Raw genomic sequence first — 12,564 nt, forward strand, 5'->3', positions numbered from 1 at the left:
TGGTCTCAGAGCAATAAACAAAGGTGACTGAGTACTCAATGGTGACCATATTCATCAGGACTCCCACTTTTTGTTGAATGATCATGACGTCTTACATTACATCTTGGATTGTTTTGAAGCTCTAACTTCTATATAGGTAAAAAGTGTGCATATACACACTCCATTCACCCCTGAAATGCAGCCACATATACGGTGGCACACGGATGTCTAAAACAACTAACAGTGAAATAGTTTAGGACAAGAAGAAAAGAATAATGTGCCAGTAAAAAAGTAAGAAAAACGTAATTATCAGAACATAACAAGGACACAAAGACCATACTCTTCTGAAAAGTGCCATAGGACTTACTGATCACAAGTGGTTAGAGCAGGGTCGGCAACCTTTCAGAAGTGGTGTGCCGAGTCATTTATTCACTCTAATGTAAGGTTTCGCGTGCCCGTAATACATTTTGATATTTTTAGAAGGTCTCTTTCTATAAGTCTATAATATATAACTAAACTATTGTTGTATGTAAAGTAAATAAGGTTTTTAAAATGTTTAAGAAGCTTCATTTAAAATTAAGATTTTAAAATCTGAGACAGTTTTGCCTTTTTTGTGCGGGTGGGGAGGGGTGTTTTAATTTATTGGCAACAGTGGTAGTTAACTCATTGTTTTGCAAGGGTAGACAGCAATTCATTAATATTCACAGCAGTATTTGCATAACTGAAAATACAAAAAAAAAAAAAAGTATTTTCGGCATAAGAAATATAAACTGAGCAAACATACATGAAATTTAACATAACTATATTGTATGCAAGTTCCATTAGAAATTCAGTGGGGAAAGAAAGAAAGAAAAGTTCCCAGTTACTACAGTTTCCAGAATATACTGCCTATGCAGATCCACACTTTGGAGTCATGTGCCCTTGAACATGAGCCACAGAACCATTCAAAGTAGTAAATCTATTCAGGAGTGTACACACTATTGGATGCTGCACTCTGGGACAGTCTATACACCCACAGCCATCCGTCAGTTCCTCTCTCTCTCTCTGACAGTAAATTCCAAAGACAAGCCAAAGCCCAGGGCAAAGATCAAAATCACTTGAGCTCTGACCTGCAGCAGAACCTTTGGTAACAGAGGAAGTGATGGCGAAAGGCATACAAGAGTCCTTTCCTCTACAGTGTAAAAGAAATGTTGCACAGTTCAGGACCCTGTCTGCTCTAGAGAGAAGCCTTTGATACAGACTTGTGATAAACAATTCCATGTCTAGATGACCCCCATCTGGCAAGAATCAACTTAGGTCACTGAATTTAAGGGACCGCTCTTGTTGGCCTGACCTCCTTGAAATTCAGGTTGTTGTCTTCACCACTGGATGATGTAAACCATAAGAGTCCCAGTTCTGAAAGCACCATTTCCACAGACTTTTCTTGTATGAGGGAATGACAAATCCTCATATCTGTTCAAATACGTTGCCACACTGAAGCACTGCACAGCCATGAGAAGTCATCTGACAATAGTGCTGGGTAAAGATACTTACAAATTAGTCCAGTTACTCTGAATCCTCCACTGGGTGGAATAAAATGCATTTCATTACAGAGACTTCTCCTGACCACAGGACTACTTGCACTCCTATATTTTTAGCTGAAGTGCTTCCAAGAAAACTAGAAGCTGAAAAAGAGCTGGAATCCACAGAGACAACCTCTAGGGCAGCTGTTCCCAAACGTCAGGTTGTGACCCCAAGTGGGGTCACACAATCAGCAGATGGGGTCAGAGATGCGTAGTGTGTGGAGGATGCCATTTTGCACCACACAACATGACCTCACATGTACAGTGCATGCCAGTTCATGATGAATGGAGGACATCATTTTGCTCTTCAAAATGGTGTCCTCCATGTTGTCGGAGGAGGAAATACTACATTAAAGTGAGCTCATACCTGTAAATAAATTGGGAACCGCTGCCCGAATATGTACATTACCCATAAGATATGCTTCTATTGTTTTGAAACAAAAGAGACATCCTAAGTGGCGCTGAAAGCCAGTAACCAGCAAAAGGAACAGACTGAAAAGCTTCAGTAAATCAGCTGGTGCTGAAGGACCAGGAGCTCCTGACTCACTTCTCTTTCCTCACAAAATTGACCTTGATGGATTTAGTTTCCAGAGAAGTTTATCTCTGGCAACAGCTCTGAGAAATAAAGAAGTCTGAGATCTAAAAGTGATAAGAGTGGAACAGAGGAAGAATCCAAGTCCATTAATAACACAAAGACTTCAAAGAGGGCCTTTGGTGAGAAAGCAGTCCCAAAGCTCCCACCAGTGCAGACTAAGGATCTGACCATTTCAGATCCAAGAAGATCCCTATTCTCATTCAGCATCTCAAGGATTTAAGGATGTCACCTACACAAAGATACAATCAGAATCAACTTTCAGATCAGACACCTAATCTAACTTCTAAAAAACCTAGTTTTTTGTTGACCTAGAGTGCCTGTGCCATTGCTTTTCAGAAGCTGGCAGATCCTAGCCTTAAAGAATTCAGCTGCTCTCCTTCCTGGAGACGGATCTGAAGTCATTGGATCTTAAGACTCTGAAGACCTTGACTCCACTCCAGATGGCTCCTAAGACAAGTTCTTAATTTCAGAAGTCAAACTTTGGATCAGACATGCTCAAAAGCAGAGAATTCCTTACATGGAACTCTCCTATAGATCCTCTGACTGCAAGTCTTCCTCCAAAAGGAAAGCTTGATGCAAGAGGCAAACACCCCATATGCCTTACAACCACAGGCTGAATGTGTATATACACACCAAGCAAACATGTCAGACAGGGTCTGGATGTTGGTGAAAAACATTGTGGACAGAGAAGAGCATTTTGTGAAGCTTGTTTTGCTCTTAATGTATACCATTAAAGCAACAAAGTCAGTGAACAGAAGCTGTCAACTCACTTAAAAATGAATACCAAAACAAGAAACCACAAACTTCTAAAGCTAATAACCAGTCATGTGCAGAGAACAACATTTGGTTCTGTAACTGCACTGACAGATGAAGAGGAAATGAAGCACGTTTAGAGGGTGGGATCCTTTGTACCCTCAATTCCAGAATGATGTACCAGAATCATTAATGTACACTCCTCAATTTTGCTGCTGTAAATGGTTCTGTGGTTCACCTGGCAGGGCACGTAACTCGTAAAGTGGAAATCTGTGGAGCCAAACAGAAAGGGGTAAAAATCAAACAAGTTATGTAGCTGTGTCCTTTCAGCAACAGCAGAGCTAATTAATATGCTTACATTGGTCTTAAGTATACCAAAAACCAAGCTCACTAATTGCACAGAATACAATGTATGTTTTATCCAGAGTAACAGCAACAAAGCAACATAAACAAATATTTCAACTTGCCTTGAGCGCTGAAGACTTCGAGGCGAGGCAGGCTCATGGCCTGTCTGCTTGTCAGCTATTACCGGCTGCTGAGGTGCTGACTGTGAAGCTGGTCCTTGCTTTACACCTGGAGTAGTTACCTGCAATGTTCAAAACTTGGGTCAGATTTCCTTTGCATCATAAATCTCAAACATATGAGCTAAAGAAAGAAACATGGGAATTACCAGGTACAATCAGATCAATGATCTCTCTAGCCTGGTATCTTGTCATTCCAGTACTTTAAGTTTCATAGAAAGGTCAAATAAATCCCATTTCTTTACTGACTCTACATTTACAGCACTTTCATTTCATGCAATAGGCATTTCTTTAAAATTTAACTTGGATAAAAGCCATCTGCTATTTTCCTCAATACCCCACCACTACAGGCACCAATTTCTTTAGATAAATTTGACATCACTCAAACTTCCAATTTTTAACAACTAAAAGAGTTGCAATCAAATATCAAATATCCATTTCCTCCAAAGCACCAACATTGCTTCTAACACTAACTCTGTTGTACTACGCTATACTTCTCACTGAAGAGGTGTTATTCACTGTGAATGCCATGATTCAATTTTTTAAATGTATGTCAGGCCTTTGCCTCTAATGCCATATTTCTCTACATTTTCAAAAGGGACCTTTAACAGCCTTTTGAGAATTCTTACACAAAGTAGGCAACAGCAAGTATGACATCTCTATTAGAAATGGAAAAATTCACATTTTCAAAATAAAAAAAAATGTACATCAGTTTGGCTCCCTGATTGTTTGGCCCCCTGATTGTAATTGTTCTAATGACCATCCCCAAACCAGTAACTAGAGTTCTTTGAGATGAGCCTCTGAATAATCAAGCTTATGAAATCAAGGTGCCTCATTGCAAGCCACTGGAATCTTCTGGAGATCAGCGTCTGTTAGAGACACTTGTCTCTCCCTCTCTCTTCCTTTCACAGGGTTCCTTTCAGTTCTTTCCAACAACATGGAAATTCCTAAACAAAGACACTAAAGAAATGAGACGAGACAAGTGGGTAGCGATTGTGAATAGGCAGAGGTTCATCTCGAAGAAAGAGGGTACTTACTTTACAGTAACTGGAGGTTTTTTTTAAACATGTTTTTGTCTGCACGGATTCCACAGTAGGCATGTGAGCACTCCAGTCACACAAGCCTGAAATCTTTTAGCCAGCAACGTCTGCTGGTGTTGCACATGTGCCATTATTTACCTTCGTGCCCCTATAATGAGCATATAGAGGGTGAAGTAGCCCCAACAGCCACGCAGTTTCTTCACTAATACAAAATATCTAGGTGAGGACTCCGTATCAAGGGACAAGGAAGGTGGATCAAGGGATCCAAATGGAAAACAGTATCTTGAACTCCAGTTACTGTAAGCTAAGCAAGCTCTCCAAGCATTTGTCCATGTGAATCCCACTGTGGGTGACTGACTAGCAATAATCTCTCAAGGAAATAAACAATAAAAGAGTTCTAACCTAAATATTGGCTATAGGACAATCCTGCCAAACTGGACTAGTGACCTAGAATCTTCCACAATGGAGTAGTAGTGATTGGTAAAACATATGAACTGAACTCCAAGTAGATGCCCTATGAATCTTGGAAATAGGGACTCGCTCTTGAAATAACACTGTGCCCTAGTAGAGTGAGTCCTAACTTGAGACAGAAGGGGTAATTTATTTAATGTGTAAGAAATCTTAATGCCATCTGTAACCCACTCAAAGTCAGAGGAAAAGGCTTGCCTTTTAGACTTGTCACCAAAAGCCACAATAGTCTGGACGATTTACAAAATGGTTTTGTTCTGGTAAGATTAAGGCGATAAAACCCCTAAGAACATCTAGTGTGTGGAATTTAGCTTATGCAAGTGAGCTATGATGTTTAGGAAAAAATACTGGTAAAATATATACATTGCTTTTTTGTGAAAATCTAAAACCTTTTGGTAAAGATTTTGTATGAGGCCTGAGAGTAAACGTCTTTATGACATACAGTTAATGGCTTGGCAAAAGCCTGAATTTTGCTCATCCTGTGAACCAAGATGATGGCTACCCAAAATGCTGTTTTAATATAGAGGTAATATAATGAACAGGACAATATGGGTTCTCTAAGGGAGGGTTCATCATGAATCAATCCCTTTCAAAATCTTGATACCATGGGGTGAGAAAAAAAAATCAAATTACTCAGATGGGTGATACGCTAATATAGCAGCCATATGACTGGTAGTAAGAGAGTCCTGAGTGTTTCAAAGTCAACAAGTAGTCCAAAATAGTTAGAATAGAAGAGCCTAAGTGCTGAATGGACCACAACGAGAAATGCTTCCTCTTAGCTTGACAGGTCTTTCTAATGGAGGCCACTCTGCTTTGGATTGAAACCTCTTGCACAGCTGCATAACAACTTCTATCCATAGAAGTTTGCCACCTGGCCTCCATGCTGTTAGATGCAGAGATGCTGGATCCAAGTGCAGCACCTGGCCTTAGTTTTGTAAAATGATTTCTGGGAGGTTCAGAAGTAGAAGAGATGGACTAACTGATAGATGCATCAGGTTGGAATAATAGAATGATATGCCCAGGTTGGAGCTACTGAGTCACACAAGCTGCCATATGATGCTGTATAATGATGCAGACTCTCAGAGTCTCACTCTGACAAGACTAAAGGTGTGAAAAGAGGTGATTCATCATGGAAAATCTTTCTTGAGGAAGGTATGCTTTTCTGACCTGGAGTCCAGTTCTGCCCCTATAAACTCTATGTATTCAGTAGGGCTGAGAACAGACTTGCCTCAATTGATCTTGAGGCCTTCTCTGGAAAAGTCCTATAGAACTGACCAAACAATACTTGCAACCTACTGTGCTGAATCTCCGCTGATACTTTGGGCTCAGGAAAATGCTTCTGAGAAAGACCGAAAGGACCAATCTCTGACCGCTAGAGGGAGCTGATTATCCAAAGTGTGGTTTTCTTGGTCAGTGATCCTCTCAAGGAATTCTCAGCCCAGAAAAAAAAAAAGGAGTGATGAGATCCCTAACCTTGTGGTAGTCTGGGAGCATCTTTTTCACAAAGTCTGAGGTTTTTCTTCTGCATCAGGAAGAGCCTCTTTCACCATGTGGAAACTTCTCTCTCCTTCATACAAGCTTGTTTTATTGATCACAGCCCAGAAAGCCCATCAAGATGCTAGCTCAAGGAGCAAATGTGCTCCCATGAGGAAGTTTCTCTCCCGTCCATCACAGCTCCAGAAATCACTTTAGACACTGCCTCGTTCACTATAATGCCAATTCCTCTTTTTTTTTTTGGGGGGGGGGGGGTTGTTTTAGCCTTCTGAGAGACAAATGCCAGCCAAATACAGCTGCAACTTTTCTGCTTATTGCTCTTGTGATGTTGGCAGACCAGGTGCAGCTCATACCAGGGCCCTTAGGCCTCAATGAACACTGACAAACACATAGCAAGAAACTATCAGAGGGGTAGCCGTGTTAGTCTGAATCTGTAAAAAGCAACAGAGGGTCCTGTAGCACCTTTAAGACTAACAGAAGTATTGGGAGCATAAGCTTTCGTGGGTAAGAACCTCACTTCTTCAGATGCAAGTCTGAAGAAGTGAGGTTCTTACCCATGAAAGCTTATGCTCCCAATACTTCTGTTAGTCTTAAAGGTGCCACAGGACCCTCAGCAAGAAACTAGTCTCGCTCACTTGTGTGTCAACATCTGTTTTAACAATGCTAAGTTTATAAGAATGTGTTTAGACTTGATGAAATACTTGTAGGATGATGCATGTACTGATCTCACTTATAACATCTGTATCCCATGGTGTAAAAGTTATACTGGGTGTTTGCACTGTAAACCTCTAACTGTGTAACTCAACAAACAGGAAAGAAGCATTAATTAAAATAAAGTGCTGGTCCTACACACAAGAAGGCCCACTGAAACCAAATGAGCCATTGTGAAACATCAAAGGACATAAAAACATCAAAAGACTTTGTTGAGTCTCCCCCAACACATGCATCCATGAAGAGGAGACAGAGGGAAACACTGGGGGAATAAAAATCCCTGACCAGAAGGAACTGTATCACTATGCTGCTTGGAGAGGGCAATATTTCTAAGCATAAGCAAGGGATCCCCAAGCTGCTTAGCTTGGGTTACTTTTAGAGAACATAAAAAGCTTGTATACCGCAGCCATTTCTATTACCTTTTAGAACCTAAGATTAACTCATTTATGCGTGTATATTTACCAGCTTTAACCTTATAAATAACATTTATTTTTCTTAATTAATAAATACAGGACTGGCTACAAACTGTGTCTTTGGTGAGAGATCTAGGATGCAACTGACCTGGGATAAGTGACTGGTCCTTTGGGACTGGGAGTAACCTGAATATTACTGTAATTTTTGGTGTAAAGGGATCATCCATCACAAAGGCAGACTTGCCTGGGTGGCAAGACAGACAAGGGGGCTGTCTGTGATTCCATGTGAAGGCTGTTACTGTGCTTGACAAGCTCACATTTGATACTTGGCTGGAGAAATCCAAGTATAGAACTCACAACCAGTTTGGGGTTTGTGTCCTGGTTTGTAACAGTTGGCACTCATGCTCATGAGCTACTCCAGACAGCTTGACAGCTCTGAGTAAAATAAAAATCAAATTGGAAAAGGAAAAGAGGGAGGTGCAGAAAGTAGAAAAATCCTGGATAATGCCAATATTTGTTCTGTTCAAAACCACGGCACTGAAGAACATCTTTACTTTTGTAAGAATGTAAGAATAACAGATTTCATAGGGAAATCATCCAGAGGACAGAAAACTCCATAATGTCAGTTTCACAGAGGCTCTTAACGGAAGTGCAGCTCTACCATGAAAAGTTTTCTGAACAAGAATAGCTCTTCCTGCTCATCATTTTATACTGACAAAGTACTTCTGTGGCTTATATCGATATGCTTACACTTCTATACATGATTACGCATCAGTAATATAAAAAACTTTCATAAATGGTTTCTTTATCCCTTCTTTAAATTATAGGTTACCACCATTCAGTCCTATGTTCACCACTTGCAGGTAAATCATTAAGCAACTTACCTTTGGCTGTGACGATACAGGGGGCGTATTCATCAAAGGTTTCAAGGGAACTGTGTTGGTTTGAGGCGTGCTTATTCTTGGAGAAACATATGACCTTGGTGATGAGGCATCCGAAGTTAAAGACATTGGAGACTGATTAGATGGCTGAGCTATAAAAAGAAATCATGACAATATTTTATAGCATTTTTTTCTACCTAAGCATAAAGGCTGCTTAATGAGAAAGGAAACTCAAAATAAAAAGCATAATAAAATAACACACTTAAAATGCAAAGAAAAAACAGATCATACTTAGTGATCAGAAGAGAAGTTACAAAAACGCTCAACTCCTGAGAACAAGAGCTATTGGGTGCTGAGGATTTTTGAAAAATATGATCAGTTTATTTAGATATCTACACAGAAGCAGAGCTCTTGATAATCTGGTTTCAACTCAGGGCGCTAAGCACTTTTGAAAGTCTCTGCTTTTAAATATGGAGAGGGGAATTTGAGTTTTGTTCAAAATTCGTAATGTAAAGTGCTCAATCCAATTAAATTCAACAATTTTCCAAGATATTTCATTCTTCTAGATGAAGTATGTATGTAGCGGCTACCTAAGGGTCTCAGCATCTCATTTAAAAACAAAAACAAAACAACCCAAACCAACGCTGCCAACAGGTTTTTCAATTCTACCGTTACTAAAAAACAAAAACAAAATCCCACCATACACACCATAGAAACCACAAGACTCTTTCTATCATGCTTCTTTCAATCTCCAGCTCTACTGTAAATAAACTAGCACCTTCCCAACATGCCTCCAAAACCAGAGTTTATATTGTACCTGGTAGGTTAACATCAGAACTCTGGCAGACTAAAGAGGTAGGGGTAAGGAAGTACATTCCAGAGTCAAAGATCCCTCTCAGAAAAATAATGTTTCACAATCTCACTTAAAATGAGGTTCAAGGTTAAATTGATGGACCCCAGGTTAAGAGCCTCTACTGATCACAAACACAGAAGTATTATGAGAAAAAGGTATTCTTACGTAACCAGCCTCAGGTATCCAATGCTTAATATTCTGTTCTTCCTCTGTGCAATAGATTAATCTAAACCTTCTATCAGAAACGTGCAGTGCCTGAAAGCTGAGTTCCCCAAAAGCAATTTGGTATTTACCCACACATTATTTATCAGGTTAGAGAATCAGAAAATTTAAGACAGAAGAGACATATTAAGAGGTCATCTAATCTAGTCCATCAGCCAACTATTCCTTGAGCATAGTCTGTGTGTCACATCTTACGTTTAGAAAAGCCCTCAACTTCTAGTGTATCAGACATCCTACCCTCAGAGGGAGGGTAACATACAACTTCAGATGAAAGTTTAATTACCAGTGTTGACATTCAGTAACAGAGTTTTAGTTATACTGACCCTTGTATAATGTAATCTGAAAATTTTACATAAGGGAAAGTGAGACTTTAAATACCTTGTGCAGATAGTTGTGCAGCTTGAGAAATCAGGGAAGTAATATTGAAAGCAGATGGTCCAGCAGTGAGAATCTTATGGAGTATAGACTGCAGAGAGGCTTGTGTCACAGCTGCTGTAAGAACTAAACGAATAAGTTTTAGCGGTGTTTTCTAAGTTTCTGTTCAAACATAAAATATGTTCAAAATTGTAAAGCAAAGCACAAAAAACACTGTCTAATATGGGTGCTTAAAGTTTAACTCCGAAATCCAGATTTAGGCATTTGAATAAGTGGACAGATTTTCACGGACAGCAATATGGATTCTATACACAAAATGTTAACTGCCTATGAATGAGTTATATATGAGTTTATAAAAAGTTAAACAACATTAGAATCCAAAGATCAAAAGGCCATTTATTGTGCCTTGCTCTAGACAATACTGAATGAGGGTCTGTTTAGAGTTTTTCAAGTTATTTTTCCTGTTTTTAAACTCTGAAAAGAATCTGTCCCTATCTCATTTGTCAAAATGCAAAAAAAAGCCATTGGGCTCTGGAAACCTGCAAATGCTCTACCGCTCACTTCCTGCCTTTGTTCTACAAAGCCAAGGAAGATTCTGTTCCATTAATAAAAAACCTAGTAGTTCAATTAGCTTTAAAGAATCATTAGAAACTTCAGCTCACATGAACAGTGATGCAACAACATATTAGAATGTGAGGGTGAACTGCAGAAGGTTGATGGAGAATTAGTTGAACTAACTAGCATCAGTAACAGAAAAGGGCAAGAGGAAGAGGTTACTCACCTTGTGCAGTAATTCAAGTTCTTCAAGACGCGTCCTCTTAGGGGTGCTCCACTTTAGGTATGCACGCACCTCATGTGCCTTTGATCAGAGATTTTTGGTAGCCGCACCCATTTCGCCCATGCATACACTCCAGACATCCTTGTGCCCCATACCCAGGATACACAGAGCTGTGTGGGCAAACTGTCCTCAGTTCGTTCTTTACCACAAAGTTCCATTTTATGAAACTCTGAAGCAGAAGGTAAGGGAGGTGGGTAGTGGAGCATCCATAGGAACACCCTGAAGAACTCCAGTTACTGCACAAGGTTAGTAATCTCTCCTTGGAGTAATGTCCCTATAGGTGCTCCACTTCTGGTGACATCTGAGCAGTACCCCTGGAAGGAGGAAGGAGCTTCACAGTCGAGTCCAACACTGAAGACAGAACTGCATTATCAACTGTAGCATCTGATCCGGCAGCATGAATCAAGGCATACTGTTTGAAGAAAGTATGCACTGAAGACCTGGTTGCCCCTCTACAAATTTCAGCCACTGGGATACCTTCCAATAGTGTCACAGAAGTAGAATATAGAATGGGCAAGCACCCTAAAAGAAAGTTGAAATTGGTAGCTTCATAACAAAAGATGATACATCCAGAGATCCATCTTGAGAGTCTCTGAATGGAGACTGTGGAAACTCTGGATCTGTCTGCAAATGAAACAGTTTGGGAGCCTTCCTGAAAGATTTGGTTCTATCCAGATAGAAATCTAATGACCTTCAGACATTCAAAGTGACATCCAGAGGGAAACTTTCTCCCTGGTCTGCTGTGGTTTTGGGAAAAAGACCGGAAGACAAATAAGTTGGCTAATATGCAGTTCAGAAGATACCACCCTATCCTAAGTTTCAACCAAAGGTAATGAAACTTTCTCCCTGAATACTGTAAGGAGAGGATCTGCCATTAAAGCCCGCATTTCCCCGACTCTTCAGGCATAAGTGATGACTACCAAGAAAGCCGTTTTCATGGACACAGGTGAAAGAACATGTACCCAATGACTCAGAGTTTTAATGAGACAATCAAGGACCAAGTTTAAATGCCATGCACGGATGGGCTTGTTAATCTGTGGAAAAAGGTTAATCAAACCCTTGATGAATCTTGCTGTCATGAAGTGAGCAAACACCTGAGAATCCCTCAATAGAGGAATGAAAGGCTGTTATTGCCATCACATGAACCTGGATGGAACTCCTGGAGAGACCAGACTTTTTCAATTCCCCCAAGTAGTCAAGGACAATGGAGAGAAACAAGTGAACCAGTGAAAGTGGTCACTGGGTATACCAGTGATGAAATCTCTTCCATTTCTGAAAGTGTTTCATGAAGATATCTTCCTGCTGTTACAACAGATATTTTTAACTTCTGCAGAACAAGAAGTCTCTATTCGTGAGAACCACTGAATAGCCAAGCTCTGAGACAAAGAATTCCCAGGTTGAGATGGAGAGTCCATCCGGAATTCTGAGACAGTAGGTGAGGAATGAACGGAAGACAACACCATACTAGAAGCTAGACAAATCAAGTAAGGGTACCAGACTTCTCTGCTAAATTGGAACTACTAAAATGGCCCTAGATTTGTCATATTTGATTTTGTTCAACACACCCAAGATCAGCTGTGCTGGAGGATATGCATGGAGAAAGCCCACCATCCAACGAATGAGGATGGCATCCTGCAGAGACTGAGGACCCAAGTCCTCATCTGGAACAGAATTTTATGCACTTCTTGTTAATGGTGGTGGCAAAGAAGTCCACTTATGAGAACCCCCAGGTCAGAAAAAAATCAGTTTGAAAACCCATGTGTCCAGCTCCCACTCAATCTTGGGAGAAATGCCTGCTAAGATCATCAGCCATGGTATTTTGTACACTTGGGGTGTAAGAGACTGAAATGAGGATGTGA

The 12,564-nt window shown here is 40.2% G+C and overlaps 1 protein-coding gene across 4 annotated transcripts in view; it reads right to left on the bottom strand.

Annotated features, from left to right (window-relative positions):
• WAC (WW domain containing adaptor with coiled-coil) overlaps positions 1–12,564 on the bottom strand; it is a 106,351-nt gene that overhangs the window by 12,501 nt on the left and 81,286 nt on the right. For all 4 annotated transcript variants that reach the window (XM_024101010.3, XM_065582913.1, XM_042858247.2 and 1 more), the window contains 3 exons: positions 9,871–9,993; positions 8,421–8,569; positions 3,357–3,475 (listed from right to left, as the gene is read on the bottom strand). In XM_024101010.3, coding sequence (XP_023956778.2) covers positions 3,357–3,475; positions 8,421–8,569; positions 9,871–9,993 — 391 coding nt within the window. The remainder of the gene's footprint in view (positions 1–3,356; positions 3,476–8,420; positions 8,570–9,870; positions 9,994–12,564) is intronic.

This window comes from Chrysemys picta, chromosome 2, assembly GCF_011386835.1.
Source record: "Chrysemys picta bellii isolate R12L10 chromosome 2, ASM1138683v2, whole genome shotgun sequence".
Taxonomy (NCBI): domain Eukaryota; kingdom Metazoa; phylum Chordata; order Testudines; family Emydidae; genus Chrysemys; species Chrysemys picta.